The sequence below is a fragment of the Eupeodes corollae genome, chromosome 1 (genome assembly GCF_945859685.1).
Source record: "Eupeodes corollae chromosome 1, idEupCoro1.1, whole genome shotgun sequence".
In the NCBI taxonomy this organism is placed as follows: domain Eukaryota; kingdom Metazoa; phylum Arthropoda; class Insecta; order Diptera; family Syrphidae; genus Eupeodes; species Eupeodes corollae.
This window is the reverse complement of record NC_079147.1, coordinates 71312968-71328775: the sequence shown is the minus strand read 5'-3', so window position 1 is coordinate 71328775 and position 15808 is coordinate 71312968. Positions and strand designations below refer to the sequence as shown.

The following is a 15808-nucleotide window of genomic DNA, read 5'->3' as shown; positions in this document are numbered from 1 at the left end:
TTTGTTATAAAAAATGTATTGTGTTTTATTTTTTTATTGGTAGCCAATTTTTTAAATACCTTAATAAGGTACCTATTGTGATTGATAAATTGAATCTGTTCCTTCAACAAAATGTATCAGTTTTAAGCTTGTAGTCAAAATATTTACTTCAATAACTATCCGTAGGACTTGCTAGACTTCTTGGGTTCAATCTCTGTCTGTACCACCTAAAGCTTTTTCACATGTACTTTCTCTTGTGAGGAACCCCCCAAGAGTAATCATTATCATGAAGAGTATTTTCTCAAACTATTCGTTCGGATTCGGCATGAAATTGTAGGTCCCCTTCATCGCTGACAAAACTAGCACATAGGAGTGAACTGTTGCGCCACCTACTTTATTTAATTTTATTTATCCATAAGCCAATTATTCTTACTTCTTGCCCTGATAAATACGCAATCTGTGTATTGGCGCCTCTAGGTTCATCGAAGGCTGTTTTGAACATACTGCTTTATTCTTAAAATTTGATGATTAGTGGAGTGGCCAGCTCTGAAACCGAATTGCTCGATAGGGTATATATTAGCTCGTTCAACATGTTTAAAGAGGCGATTCTTTAAGACTTTTTCGAAAACTTTACTCAAAGTGCTTAATAAGCTTCTAGGCATATAGCTACTTGGGTTATCTTTTGGCTTGCCAGTCTTACTGATTGGTACCACTTTGGCTATTTTCCACTTTTCAGGAAAGTAATAGAGTTTAATACAGACGTTGAACAAGAACGTAATGTAGGTAATACCTTTTTTAGGTAACGCTTTCAACATTTGATTACTGATGCCATCAAGGCCAGGTGATTTCTTTATTTTTAATTCTTTTATTAAATTGTTGACTTAACTGTTCCTGTGTATTAACATATCTTGGTTGATAATAAGACTATTTATTTCCGCTAAATAATAAATAAATAAGATGATTTTGTCTAAAAGTTTCAGCCAAAATATTTGCTTTTTCCTCCTGAGTTACAAATATATTACTTTACATTCGTAGGGGAGGAATATTTGAGCCTTTTTTCTTAATTATTTTTATAACTTTTCAAAACGGCTTAGAACCTTTATCAAAACCAGATAATAGGTTGTTACAGTTTTTATTTCGGAAAATTTGGATTTCTTCTTTAGTTCAAAAGTTAAGGATTTTTAGGTTAGTTTTAAAAGTGTCTATAAACCTATACCGAATCCACTTTCTCCTTTTAGAATTTCGCAATCGAATTAGGTACAAAATACTGTTCGGCTACGGTTTAAGGAAACTGAGGTATTTGCAGTTCTTGGAATAGATATTTCAGCAGCTCGCTTTATTGTATGTTATAAATCTGTTAAAACGTCAATCTGTTCGAACGACTGTATATAGTCTAACGATAAATTACTTTCATACAAATTTCCAGATATATAAGATCTATATCTTTCCCAATTTGCAGCATTAAAATTAAAATGGCTATTAGTATTGTTTCTAGAACAATAAATTTGTAGTCCTGTAAAAACTGGTAGGTGACCTGGCCCTCAACCAACATGCGTCTCCAGCCAGCTCGGTCCCTAGCTAGCTGTCTCCAGTTTCGCACGCCAAGTTGGTTGAGGTCCTCTCCCACCTGGGTGCGCCACCTGAGTCGCGGTCTTCCTCTACTGCGCCGTCCCTCGGGATTGGATTCGAAGACCTTCCGGGCTGGAGCGTTGATGTCCATCCGCTCTACATGACCTAGCAAACTAAGCCGTTGGACTTTAATTCTGCTAACCAGGTCAGTGTCGCTGTACAGCCCGTACAGTTCGTCCTTATATCATCTCCTCCATTCTCCTAGGCAGACAAAGTCCTTAACTACCTCAAAGTTATAGCTGTCCATGGTGACGTTTTGTCCAACACGTCGTCGTTCAGTGTCCTTTTTTGATGACAGCATATACTTGGTCTTGCCCTCATTGACCTCTAAACCCATCTTCTTCGCTTCCGTCGCAATACTCAAAAACGCTCCACTGACATCACGCTTTGATGTTCCAATTATGGAAATATCATCAGCGTATCCGAGTAATTGGCTGGACTTTTGGAAGATTGTGCCTCTAGTGTTGACGGTTGAGTTTTGCACAATTCTTTCTATAACGATATTAAAGAAGTCGCATGACAGTGCATCGCCTTCTCTAAAGCCTTTTTTGACAACAAATGCATCGGTGAGATCTTTTCCGACCTTGATAGAGCAGCGTGCATTCTCCATCGTCATTCTGTACAAATGGATAAGTTTGACAGGGATCCCAAAACTAGACATTACTCTGTAGAGCTATTCCCTATAGATGCTGTCATACTCGGCTTTAAAATCGATAAAGAGATGGTGGGTATCGATTTGAAGTTCCTGGTTTTTTTTCCAAGATCAGGTTGTTGACAAATGGCTTCAGACGTTCACATTATACGGTAGAGAGGATCTTATACGCAATGTTACGGAGACTGATGCCTCTGTAGTTGGCGCAGTTTAGAGGGTCTTCTTTCTTATTATAAGATCCAATGCTTGAACACATTACTTTTTGTCCCTAGGATATATGTTTTTCAGAATATAATCACTTATATTTAGTTTATTGATTAGATTTCTCAGATCCTCACTTTTTGTTTTAAAAACAATGATGGGGGGAACTTTCGGTTTCACAATTTTATCACTTTCACAATTTCCACTTTCCATGCAGTTATCGCATAATGTTTGGAGTGGTTGATAATAATTTTCGTTATTAATGGAATGATCCATTTTTGAATCCTTTAGAGTTTTGGAAGGAATTTGACTTTTTTGGAAGATGAAATCATCACCCTCCATTGCACTACGAAGCCGCTTTAAGTTGTTAATTTTTACTTGTCACTTAATAATACGTGCAACTCTATCGACAAATGCCAGTGCACTAATTCGATATATTTTTATTTAATGACACTCCTTTGGTAAGCTCTGTTGAGAAATCTAACTTATTTGGAAGGCTGTTGGCCGAAAATTCCACTTTATGTGTTAATGATTTCAGGGGATTAATCATTCTCCTTCTCGTTTTGTGTGTGGAGAGGCCTAAAAGATCTTAACAAAAATAAATCCGCTGATATGGATGGTATCACCGATAGCGATTAGCATTTGTTTAGCGAATTTTTCGTTTGCTTAAATTATGGGCCGTAGAACTCATGCCCCTTCTTAGTGACCGTCAGTACAGCTTTCGTAGCAATAGGCCCACTGGTGATATCATAGTTACTTTCACCGAACAGTGAATTATCGTTTTCGAGAAAGTAAGATTATTGCTTTTCATATTTCAAAGTCGTCGGATAAGAAATTTACTTTCGAACCGTTCAATATCAATACAAATTATTTTTGATGTATTTTTGTTTGAAACGCACAATATAAATCGTGCTGTGCCCCAGGGCTTCGTTTTGTCTCCGTTCTTTTTCTCATTTTTATAAATGATCCTGCAAACTTTTAATTTAACTGAAGCATTTGGGTAAAGAAGAGAGTAAGTTACATTTGCAAATTTTCAAATTTAGATTGTTTGTGTTGTAAATAGGATTGTGTGTACAGTTAATTCTCAGGTTGAATCGCTCATTTGAACAAAATTCTTGAGTTCACATTGATTTTGCGAACTTTTTTTTTCATAATAATGAATGAGAACAAACATATTGTTTTTTTTAAATCTATAATCCTTTCTCCTCTTTCTTTAATATTCAGTTGAAATATTTATTATTTAATGTTCGAAAAATCTTTACAAGTTGTTAGCTCTTAAATGTCTAACAAAAATCTGAAAGAAACTATAAACCATTTATGCTAAAACGGTTTTCATCCGAAAAAGATTTGAATGTAAGTTTATACGAAAATGTAAACAATTTTGATATAACGAGTTTTTGAAATACGAGTATATTCAAAAAAAAAAAAAAAAAAAAACTATGTTGAAATCAGCATTTAAAACTAATTTCAGACATACATATTATTAATCATTCAAAACTATGTACATGTAATGTAAGTATTAAAATCAAAGTTTGCTCAAAACTTTTGTAAATGTCAAATAAAGACCCATGTCATAACTAATGAGAATTTCCAGAAACTAAGTAAGATACTAAACAGATTTAAATTGTATCTAGAAGGGAGATTTTTTCCTTTTAAAAATTATCATACAATTTATTGTATAGGTTTTTTCAGTAAGGGCGGGTATATGTTGGGTGTAGATGTCACCGTTCTGCTGCAACCACATGTCTACGTCCATATGGTTCAATTTGGGCAATAACAAATTAGTTTCCGTTTTATAAAAAGTTAGCCACCGGCCCAATCCACACCAAAAGGTAATTTTTTGAGGATCCACCTTGTCACTAAATATTCGTCCAAACGATTGGAAGACCAGTCAGCAAATAAACAGCCTTGTCTTTGGTCTTGAACTTTGAGCTCCTGGATCAGTTGAATCTTGCACGGGTGAAGGCCCAAGTCCCGACGCAATGTTATGCAAGTTGAAGTCTGCGAAAACCGGAGTTCTTGTGTACGGCGAGGAATAGACTGCCCCGGGTTCTGCTATACACTTTCACGGAACGCGGCGATGTTCTCGGCCGATCTGTGAAGGGTGCAATATGCGCAACGTTTGCGTTAACGAACACTTATTTTAATACTAAAGTTTTATCATTAGAACGTGCTGTTGTGCCATGATGATTTGGCATAAACAACTGAATAACAAACAAAAGATTTGACAGATGTCACCAAAACAAAATGGCCGCCACGGGATGCCAAAATCTACCCACGTATTGAAATACGTGGTAGATTTCAGTTAACTTAACTGTATTACGAGCTTAACTTAGGGTTAAATATTTAACTACGTGTTAAACAATTTCGTAGGTCTGCATAAAGACACAATATGAACTCAACGAAGTTTTGAATTTTGCAATGCAAAGATTCCACAGAAAATAATAAAAAACAGTTTGATATTCCCTGAAGTGGTGAAATTGAAATAACCCAAGACTCTGTTTGTTGATTTAATCAACGTTTCTCGTTGATTTCACCACACTAAAATGCATTCAAACAATGATGTCACTTTCAGTATATTATTTAAGTACATGCATTTAGTGCACTCGTGGGACATTATTTTACAGTTAATTTTTTTCTTCAATGTTAAAAACGATCATATGTACATAATTAAAGCTATATTTTTATAAAAGTTAATCCATACACCTTTATTAAAATTAGCTGTGAACAAAATTAAAAAGATTAAGATCTTTTATCTAACTGATCTTCCAAAAGTGACATCACTGTTTTAGTAAGAAAAGTGCTAGACGATCGAGAGTAAAGAGAAACCACTTAAAAATGGACAGTAAATAAGAGATATCCAAATCAAGCCAACTCAAGCACTTCACTACAGCTAAAAATTTGCCTTGCTACGGTAGTTGAGTTGAGTCGGTATCGGTAAGCCACAAGTTCTGTTTCTATCATAGATGTACTTAAAATCTTAATCAATATCAGAATTTTGTTTATATTTCTTTTTGTTATTGTTTAATATCTACATCATTAAATTACGTATACCTATACACCTACTTAAGTATACTTGGGTTGAAGTTCAAGTAATTCATCAAGTACATTGTGAACTTTTGTAGGTACCTTGCCGAAAATTTTGATTAACAATAGCAACAAACAAAAAAATATTGCACTAAAAATAATAAGAAATAAAAACCAGTCCAAAGATCATTCTAATGGTTTAGTGTGTTTAGTGAGTGTGGTTATTGTATTTGAATAAATTTATACTTTCGGAAGGTTTTCTATTTGTCAAGTTAGTCTGGCAGTGATTGTAAATATACCTAAAGGGGGCAAGTTGTTTGTGTGACTTGTAGCTACATAATGCTTTTACTTATGCACATACATTAGTAGAGTTATAAGTTGGATTGTTTTATTGAACATTGATAAGGAAATAGATTAAAGCTTATATTGCAGGCAGGTCATCGTCATCTACTTTAATACTTTTTGCTTATAAGAAGACTAGACTTGCAATTTTTAAAGCTTTTAAGAAAAAATAAACACACATTCGAGATCATTGGCCACGGAAAAACTTGTTGCTTGCATATTACTTCATCGATACCTCCACATAAAATCTTGTCTTGAGTGAGTAGTGATTAAGATTATAAAACACACAAATTCTATTACTTGAACAAAGTATTAATATTGCAGTAAACTTTTTTATTACCATATCGGTGGGGCTATTATTAAATTCGTGTAAAAAGTGTAATGTTTTGACTAAATATAAAATTACTACAAGACGACGTGGAAAAGAAAATACTCCGTTTTGTTAAGCTTGCAAATATTTATTTAATTAAAAAGCAACTAAACCGACCTGGGCCGACTCTTTTCTTTAACTCAATTATAATTGTAGTAGGCATTTAAATTATATATATTTATTTATTTACTTCATCTATCGAGTTAAATCTTACAAATATTGCTTTTAACTAATTAATTAATTTATATTTAAATATTGCTTAATAACATTTCTTTCTAGGCTTATATCTAATATACTTCAAATTCATTAAATGATTTCATGCATCTTGAAATTGGTTCAAGTTGGCGAACTACAAATTTTGTAAACGACTTTTGAACCTTCTCAATACGGATTTTATTGCATATGGATTCAAAAATTCGGCACAATTTCTTTTAAGAAAACCCAACAATAAAATTGCTTTAGCAATAACATAAGTCATATGCTCAGAGAAATGTAATTTGCCATTGGGCCTTACTAATAATTAATCGCTAAACACACGTTTAGGTATCCTTGAGTTAAATTTTAACAGCGAGTTAATTTTCGTGTAAACTAATAACCAAAAAAAGATTTGTCAAAATTTTCAATTTGATAAATTGGACCCATTACAATAACTTCCTATGGGAAGTTAATAAACAGGTCTTTTACTTATTAGCCTTCTATTACAATATCTACTACATTCATACATACATAAAGAAAAAAACAAAAATATTTGATCAAAAATAAATTATACAATATTTAAATTAAAATTACTGAAAGTTCGAAATATTAAATGGTTTTACATTTTTGAAAGAAAAAATAAGAACAATCCAAATTTTTGAGTTACAATTATTTATTAATGACTTTTTTAAAAAAGGTATAGCAATCAAATTCTGCGGTATCTTCAACAAAATCTAGAGCGGAAATTTCAGCAATTTTATAATCGATCTCAGAAGGTTCCTTAGGAGGTTTTCCACCACTGATCTCTCTCTGAGATCGATTAAATTGACTTAAATTTATTTTTATTTATTTATTTTATTTATTTTATTTATTTTATTTATTTTATTTATTTATTTATTTCATCAATCAGAGCATATTGTACTCTTATAGACTAAGATACATAATTAAAAATTTAGTTACATATTTGTAGGTGGGTATATACAATTCAAATTACATTTAATTGATTTACATAGTTAATCTATTATTAAATAATAAAAAATGTTATACATGTGTGATAAATAACAATATTTAAATTTTGTTTAAAACTATTGATTTAAAAGTTTCTCTGGTGCAATCCATATAAAAGTTTATCCCAGAGCAAACTAAATTGCTTTCTCTGATGCAACGAGAAATGGGTTCATTGCGTCCATAGTTTGTGCGGTGAAACTGCTCATAAATTAAAAACCGTTCTCGTGTAATTCTTAGAGGAGCATTACTCTCATGGACTAGAGCTGCTAGAGGTGGACAATTAATATGATTTGTAATGATATCCCGAACAAACATAATTAAAAAGTATTTACGACGAGCTTCTAGCGTTTTTATTCCAAACAACAGGCATCTGGTTTCATAAGAAGGTGTTACTATTCTCCAATTTAACTTAAAAAAACGATAACGTGTAAAATTTCTTTGAATTTTTTCAATTCTTTCTGATGTATTTGCATAGTAAGCATTCCAAACTGTACAGCAATACTCAAGTACTGATCTTACCAGAGAGTTATAAAGAGATAATAAAGTGAATGAATCAGTAAATTCTCTGGTATTTCTTTAATAAATTGGTCCGTGCCTCCTGCTTAAAGCGGCCCTTACTTGTTTCGGCGTTAATTCAAAGCCACTTGCCTAAGTTTTGTTTTCAGCCATTTCTAAAATGATGGGTATTTATTAGAACATAATCAAAATTTTATATTAAAACAAGTATTATTCGACTTACTTTTTTATAAAATATTGCCACGAACAATCAGCAGACAACAATCACAAAAAATCTCAATCTTTCATATGCACTTTTACGCCCGCCAATTATACACTCGTAGTGTCTAGGATAGGGTAATAAACATTTGTACGAAAATTTTCCTGTGCAGAAAAAGGTGTACTTTCATTTACCTGTGACTCATCTGGCTGAATTCTTCTGGTTTTTTTGCGATGAGTATCATTACGATAATAATCGTGAACTCCAGATAGTTTTTTGGCTTTTTCTTCATAATCAAAATAGAGCTAGAGAGTTATAGATCTGAATTTCTAAATTCTGTAATTTCCGCTGTAATCCTGTAGCTTCAGCTCTCATCCCTGCTTTTGGAAATAAATTCCAGTGCATCAATTAATGCAGACCACTCTTTTTCTAATGCGTAACATGCATCATGTCGAGCAGACCAACGAGTTTGAGAAAGACTCTTAACTCTAAAATTTGTATGCTGCACTAAAATCTCCCAACGATGTGTAGATATAGAAAAAAATTTTATAGTTCTTGCAAAGTAGAAAAGAAGTCGACTGCTTCTGTTACCGACTCAACTGCACATGATCCTACCAAATTTAAAAAATGAGCTGCGCAAGGAACGTAACCTGGCTTCAAACTTATTTTATTTCACAGAAAAAATTGTTTTCGATAATCAGTAATTTTTATATAAAAATCCAACAGTCAGAACAGAAAACATATGGACAAACTTTTAAGCAAGACAAATCGACAGACGGGATGGGAAGTTATCAGTGTGGGTCGCATCCCAGCCTCTTTTTTTATACAATTTTAATGATTTGAAACATAAAAAAGAGGCTGGGATGGGACCCACACTGATAACTTCCCATCCCGTCTGTCGTTTTGTCTTGCTTAAAAGTTTGTAGGTTTTCGTGTTGGGTTAAAAAGTTGTTAGTTGAATTATTCTTAAAAAATTTATGATTACCAACAATATTTCTTATAAGTTTAAATTAGTTGGAAGCCATAATCTCAAATTTTTGAAAAGATATTTGAGTCGAAATTCGATTTCAATGCGTATCCGAGTAATTGGCTGGACTTTTGGAAGATTATGCCTAGAGTGTTGACGGTTGAGTTTTGCATAATTCTTTCCAGAATGATATTAAAAAAGTCGCATGCCAGTGCATCGCCTTGTCTAAAGCCTTTTTTGACATCAAATGCATCGGTGAGATCTTTTCTGATCTTGATAGAGCAGCGTGCATTCTCCATCGCCGTTCTGTACAAACGGATAAGTTTGACAGGGATGCCAAAACTAGACATTGCTTTGTAGACCTCTTCCCTATGGATGCTGTCATACGCGGCTTAAAAATCGATAAAGAGATGGTGGGTATCGATTTGAAGTTCCTGGGTTTTTTTTCCAAAATCTGCCGTAGTGTGAATATTTGGTCGATAGTTGACTTTCCTGGTCTAAAGCCACACTGATAAGGACCAATCAGGTTGTTGACGAACGGCTTCAGACGTTCACATAATACGGCAGAAAGGATCTTATATGCAATGTTAAGGAGACTAATACCCCTGCAGTTGGCGCAGTTTAGAAGGTCTCTTTCTTATGTATCGGACACACTATGCTGAGATTCCACTCATCGGGTATTCTTTCTTCTGACTATATTTTGCAGATGAGTTGGTGTATGCTCCTACCAAGTCATCGCCTGCTGCTTTAAATAGTTCGGCAGCGATGCCGTCAGCTCTAGCAGCTTTGTTTGACTTAAGTTTAGATATAGCTATCTTCACTTCGTCAAGGTCGGGTGGGCGGAATTATTGATCTGCGTCGCCGAGGTTAAGTGGTTCTATCTACCTTACAGCGGAATTCGGTTCGTCACCGACATTATATAATTTGGAGAAGTGGTCTTTCCATATTTTCAACATAGACTGCGGCTCTACTATGATGTTCCCCTGATCGTCTTTATAGGCTTCGGTTTGTGGCTTGTACCCTTGAAAGGTTTTTTTACCTTTTGGTTAAATTTACAAATCTCATTCCTGTTGTGACATCCCTCTATCTCCTCAATTGCGCGCTTCTCACGCTCTCTTTTTTTCCATCTAAGAAGCCGGTGTTCCTTTAGCTCTGCTCCTCCTGTGCAGCGCCGTTTTGTATGCCTGTTGTTTCGGTGAGTGCGCTTGTCGGCATTCGTCGTCAAACCAGGGTTTTTGCTGTGTTGGCCGTGTTAAACCAAGAACTTCAGGGGCGGCATCTCTGATGGCTGCAAGCAATGTTCCCACTAGTTTTCAATGCTTATTGCAGGCAGCATAGGACTCCTTAAAAGGTTATTAGAGACTCGATCGGAAAAGGACATGTCAGTCTCTTGCGATTGTAGCCGTCTAACGTCGAAACTTCTCACAGTACTTCTTTGTTTTGGCTTAAACCGGGATATCCGTAGCCGTACCTTGGCTACAACGAGGTAGTGGTCCGAGTCAATGTTGGCCTCTTGGAATGTTCGTATATCCTGGATACTGGAGAAGTGTCGTGCGTCGATCGCAATGTGGTCAATCTGGTTGACGGTTGATTGATCAGGAGATTTCCATGTCCCCTTGTGGATATTAAGATGCGTGAACTGCGTACTAGCTACCAGAACGTCTCGCCCCGCAGCGAAATCGACCAGCCTGAATCCGTTGTCGGAGGTGGTGTCGTGCAGGCTGTATCTCCCGATTATGCCACCAAAGGTGTCTTCTCTTCCTAGCTTGGCATTAAAATCTCCTAAGACAATTTTAATGTCATAGCCAGGGCACTGCTCATATGTCTTGTCCAAGAGCTCGAAGAACATATCTTTGGTGTCTTCATCTTTCTCCTCTGTTGGGGCATGCGCGCATATTAGGCTTATGTTGGCGAATTTGGCCTTGATCCAGATTGTCGTGATGCACTCGCGCACGCTGTTGAAACCCAAGACTTTTTGCCTGAGTCAAGTTCCAACAACAAATCCACACCCAAATAGACACTGTTGTTGTTCTCGGTAGCAGTCGCCATAGAATACATCACAGTCTTTTAGTTTGCGTTTGCCCGGTCCATCCCATCGCACTTCTTGGATGGCGGTAATATCTGCCTTGCAGCAGTTTAGGGCTTCCGCTAATTGTTCGGCTGAACGTGGTCTGTTAATTCCACGTACAGATCTGAAGTTCGTTGTCCTTATTTCGTTTGCGTGGGTTGTCAACAGTGAATCCGTCCGTATCCGATTCTTGTTGGTGCTTCGCAACTTAAGGTATTTTTTACATGGCCAGGAAGTCACCCCGGCAGCACAACCGCCAACCTAGAGGGCCAGATCGTAAGTATAACTCCAAGGACGGGGAGCCGGATAAACCGACTTACAGACTTGGGCTCCGAATAAGTCGAAGAAACTCTATAAGGTGTTTACTAAGTAGTTTAGCCTTACTGGAACTGTAGACGCCACCGTTGATTCCATCTCGGGAATTCCTCTCCCCCCTCTCTAGTTTGCTGCCCCCAACAACTTTCCACTGAGGTTTGAACACAATCTCCAGTTGAGGTACTAGGCAACTGCCACTTATTGCAGTTAAATATACTTAAAAAAATGCGTATACGCCTGAGTGTACCTCCTAATCTTTTTGGAATCCTCACTTTTTTTCAATCCCCATATTTTCCCAATCACAACAATTTATTTTAGGGCTAATAACTCATCTAAGAATTATTAAATCCACACACAAACTTTCAGTGTTAATTGACTTTTTCGGAATTTGCTCTATTCACCTTTCTCGTCAAGAAACTTAAGAACAATACGCAAACTTTTTGATTATTAACATATTTTGTAAAATGGTTTTCTTTTTAATAGACCATGGATCGCGAAAGCATTTACATATCAAATAATGAAGAACCATCAACATTTGAATACGATGAAAGTCTACCTGCATTACCTCTGCCAAATTTAACTTCCACTCTTCTCCGTTACTATGAAACTCTTAAACCCTTTGGAACAGCAGAGGAACTTTCAAAAACCCGTAAAATCATCGATGAATTCAATCAGGGAATCGGTGCTCACCTACAAAAGAAACTAAAAGAACGTGCTTCCAAAATGAAGAATTGGCTTGATGTATGGTGGGATGCTTATGCTTATCACACCCTTCGATTTCCTCTACATCCATATGTTTCCATGTCGATGACTTTGAAATTAGATTGTATTGGAATCGATGAAACTCCAACAAATTGCTTGAAAACTTTAGCACGGATAACATACTACACAATCGAGTATTGGGAGCTTTTGAGAACTGAAAGAATGAAGCCAGCTTCTTCGGGTGGTGGTAAAGTCAAATACTCATCGGCATTGTTTAGACGATTTTTAGCCACATCACGTATTCCTGGGGAGACAGTGGATAAGATCGAAAGACATTTCAGATCAAGTAAGTCGAAAAAATTCTTCATCAAAGATCACAAATAGACACCAATGGTTTGTTTTCAATTTTAGTTGGTGAATCTGAGAAACCACCAACTCATGGTTTGATTATGGGAAAAGGAAGAATTTTCTCTTTTGACTGTTTCAATGAGGATGGGTCAATTGTGTCACCCCAAGAGCTCTTGGTAATGTTGAATCAAGTTTCTGGAATTCTCGAGTTCGAAGGTAAAGGTGATTGTGTCCCTGTACTGACAAATGATGAACGATCTTCATGGGCAAAGGTGAGTCTAGTGTATAGACCTCACTACGATAAATAATTATCATTTTTATTTGAATAGAATCGTCAAAGATTACTTGAGATCTCACCAAGGAACAAAGATTACTTAAAGTTGGTAGAGAGCTCTATTGTTGTGAGTGTTTTGGATTATCATGAACCAAACAACCATGAAGAAGTTGCCCAAGCCGCTTTAAATGGGGATTTCCTCTCAAAATGGTCGGATAGGAGCAGTATTTGTATTGCTTACAAAAGTGGAAGATTTGCCCTTGTCGGAGAAGTAACTTAACAAATTTTATAAAGAAACATGAAAACTAGAGTCAAGAATTAATTTTGGAATATTACTCGATATTTTCTAGCACTCAGCCTATGATGGTACACTAAGTATACACTTTGCGTTCTTTATTCAACTTAGCCTCATGGAGGGCGCAGAACCTGACTGGAATGCTAAGCCTAAAGAATTATCTAAGCCGATTAAGGAAATTAAATTTGATTTGGATGAGGCCCTCCGTGATGAAATCGAGAGAGTGATATCAGATTGCGATGCTCGAGTTAGTCAGTCCCTGAAAATTGTTCTATTCTGTTTTTTAATCAAAATCTATATTTGAAATTTTCATTTCTAGAGAACGGATGTAATCATAACAGATTTCACCTTCAATGACTTCGGGAAGGATCTTATAAAGACCTTGAAACTACATCCTGACTCCTTCATTCAGATTGTCATTCAATGGACCTATTACTTGCTTCATGGAGAGTAAGTTCTTCCCTCTTTTCGAAAGTTTTAAGTCACTAACATGTCTTCAAACATTTTAGACTTGCTCCAATCTATGAGACTGCTTTGATGCGACAGTATTACAATGGTCGCACAGAAACCCTACGATCTTGTACAATGGAAGTTGTTAATTTCATCAAACTAGCTACACAACCAAATTCCACAAAAGCTTCAATCGCAGAAAGTTTTCGTAAAGCTGTCAATCATCACACTCATATGATGAATGAAGCTCGAGAGGGAAAAGGCATCGATCGTCATTTGTTTGGATTGTGGTGTGTTGCTCAGGAAGAGGGTTTGGAAGTTCCATCACTTTATACAGATCCACTTTATGCGAAGAGTGGAGGAGGTGGCAATTTTGTGTTGTCCACAAGTACGTTAGGCTATACCATAAACAATGGCTATGTAGCTCCAATGGTTATGGATGGATATGGCGTGTTTTATAGCATTGTTTCAGATGCGTAAGTTTTGTAGACCCTTCCAACCAAATTCCATAATTTTTACTTGTGATTTTGCATTTACAGAATTCATCTATATACAACGGTATTTCGAGGAAGTGAAAAAACAAGCGCGCATAGATTCAATAAGAAGTTTGGGGAGGTTATGCTAATGGCCAAAGAATTGCTCCAAGGATCACCGTCGTCGTCGCCGCCGGCCAAGTTATAAAATTTTAAATTTTATTCCAAATAGTTTTTTTACCAGTTTAACGATTGTTTATGTGATAATTTATTATTTTGAGGGGATTTATTAAAAGGGAATACCTAATGTTTAAATAAAATAAATATTCATAAGTATACCTACGACTGGAATAGTGTGACTTCATTGCCGTCCGAATATTCTTATAGAACCTATTTTATCGCTTTAGATATTCGTCATTTAAGCAAATTTTATTCTAAGAATTTGCAGTATTAATTTATTTATTTATTTCGAACCTAAAGCAGAACTTTTACACAGCCCGCTTTCGAACTGACCAAAAACAAACAGCACCATTTTATAGTCGATAGTAAAAATTTAATAAAACATAATATATGTTAAGATAGTTTACATTTCAATTCACTAGCTTACTCCTTCTCTGTCCGCTTTCTTTTCATGGAACCACACAAAATCACAACCAACCTCTCAGAATAGGGTATCTTCCGAACGAATGTATTCTCCGATATCCGATTGATGGAAGCACACCGTCACAAGAGGATCAGCTGTCTTGCATTCTGTTGTCGATCTCGCAGTCACTCCAAATCCAAGAGGTAAATCATTCATTGAGTAGACAACCACTCCTTGATATTGTCCGGTATTCTCTGTGATTCGGCCAAGTCCGTTCTTTGGAATATGATTGCCATACAAGTATTGTTGTTCGAATGATGGTTTCACCCACACTTTGTACTGGGCATAGGGAGCCAGATAGTAGAGGGCGGTAATGTGGAATTTAAGTTTGTTGGTTTTGGAGAATTTGCCGAAGCATGTGCCGACGCAAACTAATCTTTCTTGTCCCATGCATTCGGATAGCTTGAGGATGCGCTCGGACACATAGTAGACTCGATCTCGGTGTTCACGGAAGCAGTATGTGCCATCAGGACGGTCAATGAGTTGTTTCACATTGTTGCCAATGCTGCAAATGATGATAGAAAACAGAAATTAGTATGAATTTTGTGGGAAGATTTTTTGAAGATTGCAACTTACTATTTAGAAAGTTTCTCGAAGAGAATTTTCGCTCTTTCATCACTTAATCGTTTCATTTTTGTATTTATTAGATATATTTTAATAAACTATCTAATTTTATTTCTATTTATTAATATTAATATAATTTTAAATTTGATTGTTTCTTTTTGGCTTCGATTTTTGCTTTGCCTCGTTTAAAAAATAAAATAACACAAATGAAAGAATCTGTCAAATTCCAAAATGACAGCCGCAACACGTGCGATTGTGGGTACACTAATGGAAGTAAGTTTTTCTATGTTAATTTCTACTATTGTCCGTGGAGGGGCGCTTAAGATCTTACGTTACATTTTAAATAATCGAATATTAAGATTTCTGCTAGTTTTCACACAAGTTTTGTTCTGTCTTATCGTTACTAACTTTATGAGTGGAAATACTTATTGTTTTAAAACACTCTGATTTTTCAAAGGTTTTATAATAATTTGTATTATGTTTGACTTCACAAATAAAATACATTTTTTATAGGTTTCACTAAAATTTTCCGTCATTGAAAAATTTTCTTGATTGAAATCCATCGACAAAATTTTATTGACAGAAATCTGT

General features: G+C 35.6%; 2 protein-coding genes across 7 annotated transcripts; one reads left to right on the top strand and one right to left on the bottom strand.

The window, feature by feature from the left end:
- Positions 1-5231: 5231 nt before the first annotated feature.
- LOC129941801 (peroxisomal carnitine O-octanoyltransferase) lies at positions 5232-14355 on the top strand. 6 transcript variants are annotated; one of them, XM_056050527.1, is made up of 8 exons: positions 5232-5398; positions 11952-12516; positions 12582-12790; positions 12848-13063; positions 13143-13334; positions 13407-13537; positions 13597-14013; positions 14077-14355. In XM_056050527.1, the coding sequence occupies exons 2-8, from the start codon at positions 11955-11957 to the stop codon at positions 14216-14218; spliced, it is 1869 nt and encodes a 622-aa protein (XP_055906502.1). In that variant the 5' UTR covers positions 5232-5398; positions 11952-11954; the 3' UTR covers positions 14219-14355. The 6 variants fall into 6 exon arrangements, with proteins under 6 accessions (XP_055906502.1, XP_055906501.1, XP_055906505.1 ...); XM_056050526.1 differs by lacking the exon at positions 5232-5398 and adding an exon at positions 5405-5586; XM_056050530.1 differs by lacking the exon at positions 5232-5398 and adding an exon at positions 5408-5429.
- A 186-nt stretch (positions 14356-14541) lies between these two features.
- LOC129939894 (60S ribosome subunit biogenesis protein NIP7 homolog) lies at positions 14542-15398 on the bottom strand. Its single transcript, XM_056048078.1, has 2 exons — positions 15230-15398; positions 14542-15158 (listed from the first exon to the last, which is right to left on the bottom strand). Exons 1-2 carry the CDS (start codon positions 15283-15285, stop codon positions 14672-14674), a joined length of 543 nt encoding a protein of 180 aa, XP_055904053.1. The 5' UTR covers positions 15286-15398; the 3' UTR covers positions 14542-14671.
- Positions 15399-15808: the final 410 nt, after the last annotated feature.

Bases quoted from the DNA above. Each gene is read 5' to 3' on its own strand.
- LOC129941801 (XM_056050527.1), top strand. From the start codon at position 11,955: ATGGATCGCGAAAGCATTTACATATCAAATAATGAAGAACCATCAACA. The intron at 13,064-13,142 runs GTAACTTAACAA...GATATTTTCTAG, and splicing joins GATTTGCCCTTGTCGGAGAA to CACTCAGCCTATGATGGTAC. The intron at 13,335-13,406 runs GTTAGTCAGTCC...TTTCATTTCTAG, and splicing joins TATCAGATTGCGATGCTCGA to AGAACGGATGTAATCATAAC.
- LOC129939894 (XM_056048078.1), bottom strand. From the start codon at position 15,285: ATGAAACGATTAAGTGATGAAAGAGCGAAAATTCTCTTCGAGAAACTT. The intron at 15,159-15,229 runs GTAAGTTGCAAT...CATCATTTGCAG, and splicing joins TTCGAGAAACTTTCTAAATA to CATTGGCAACAATGTGAAAC.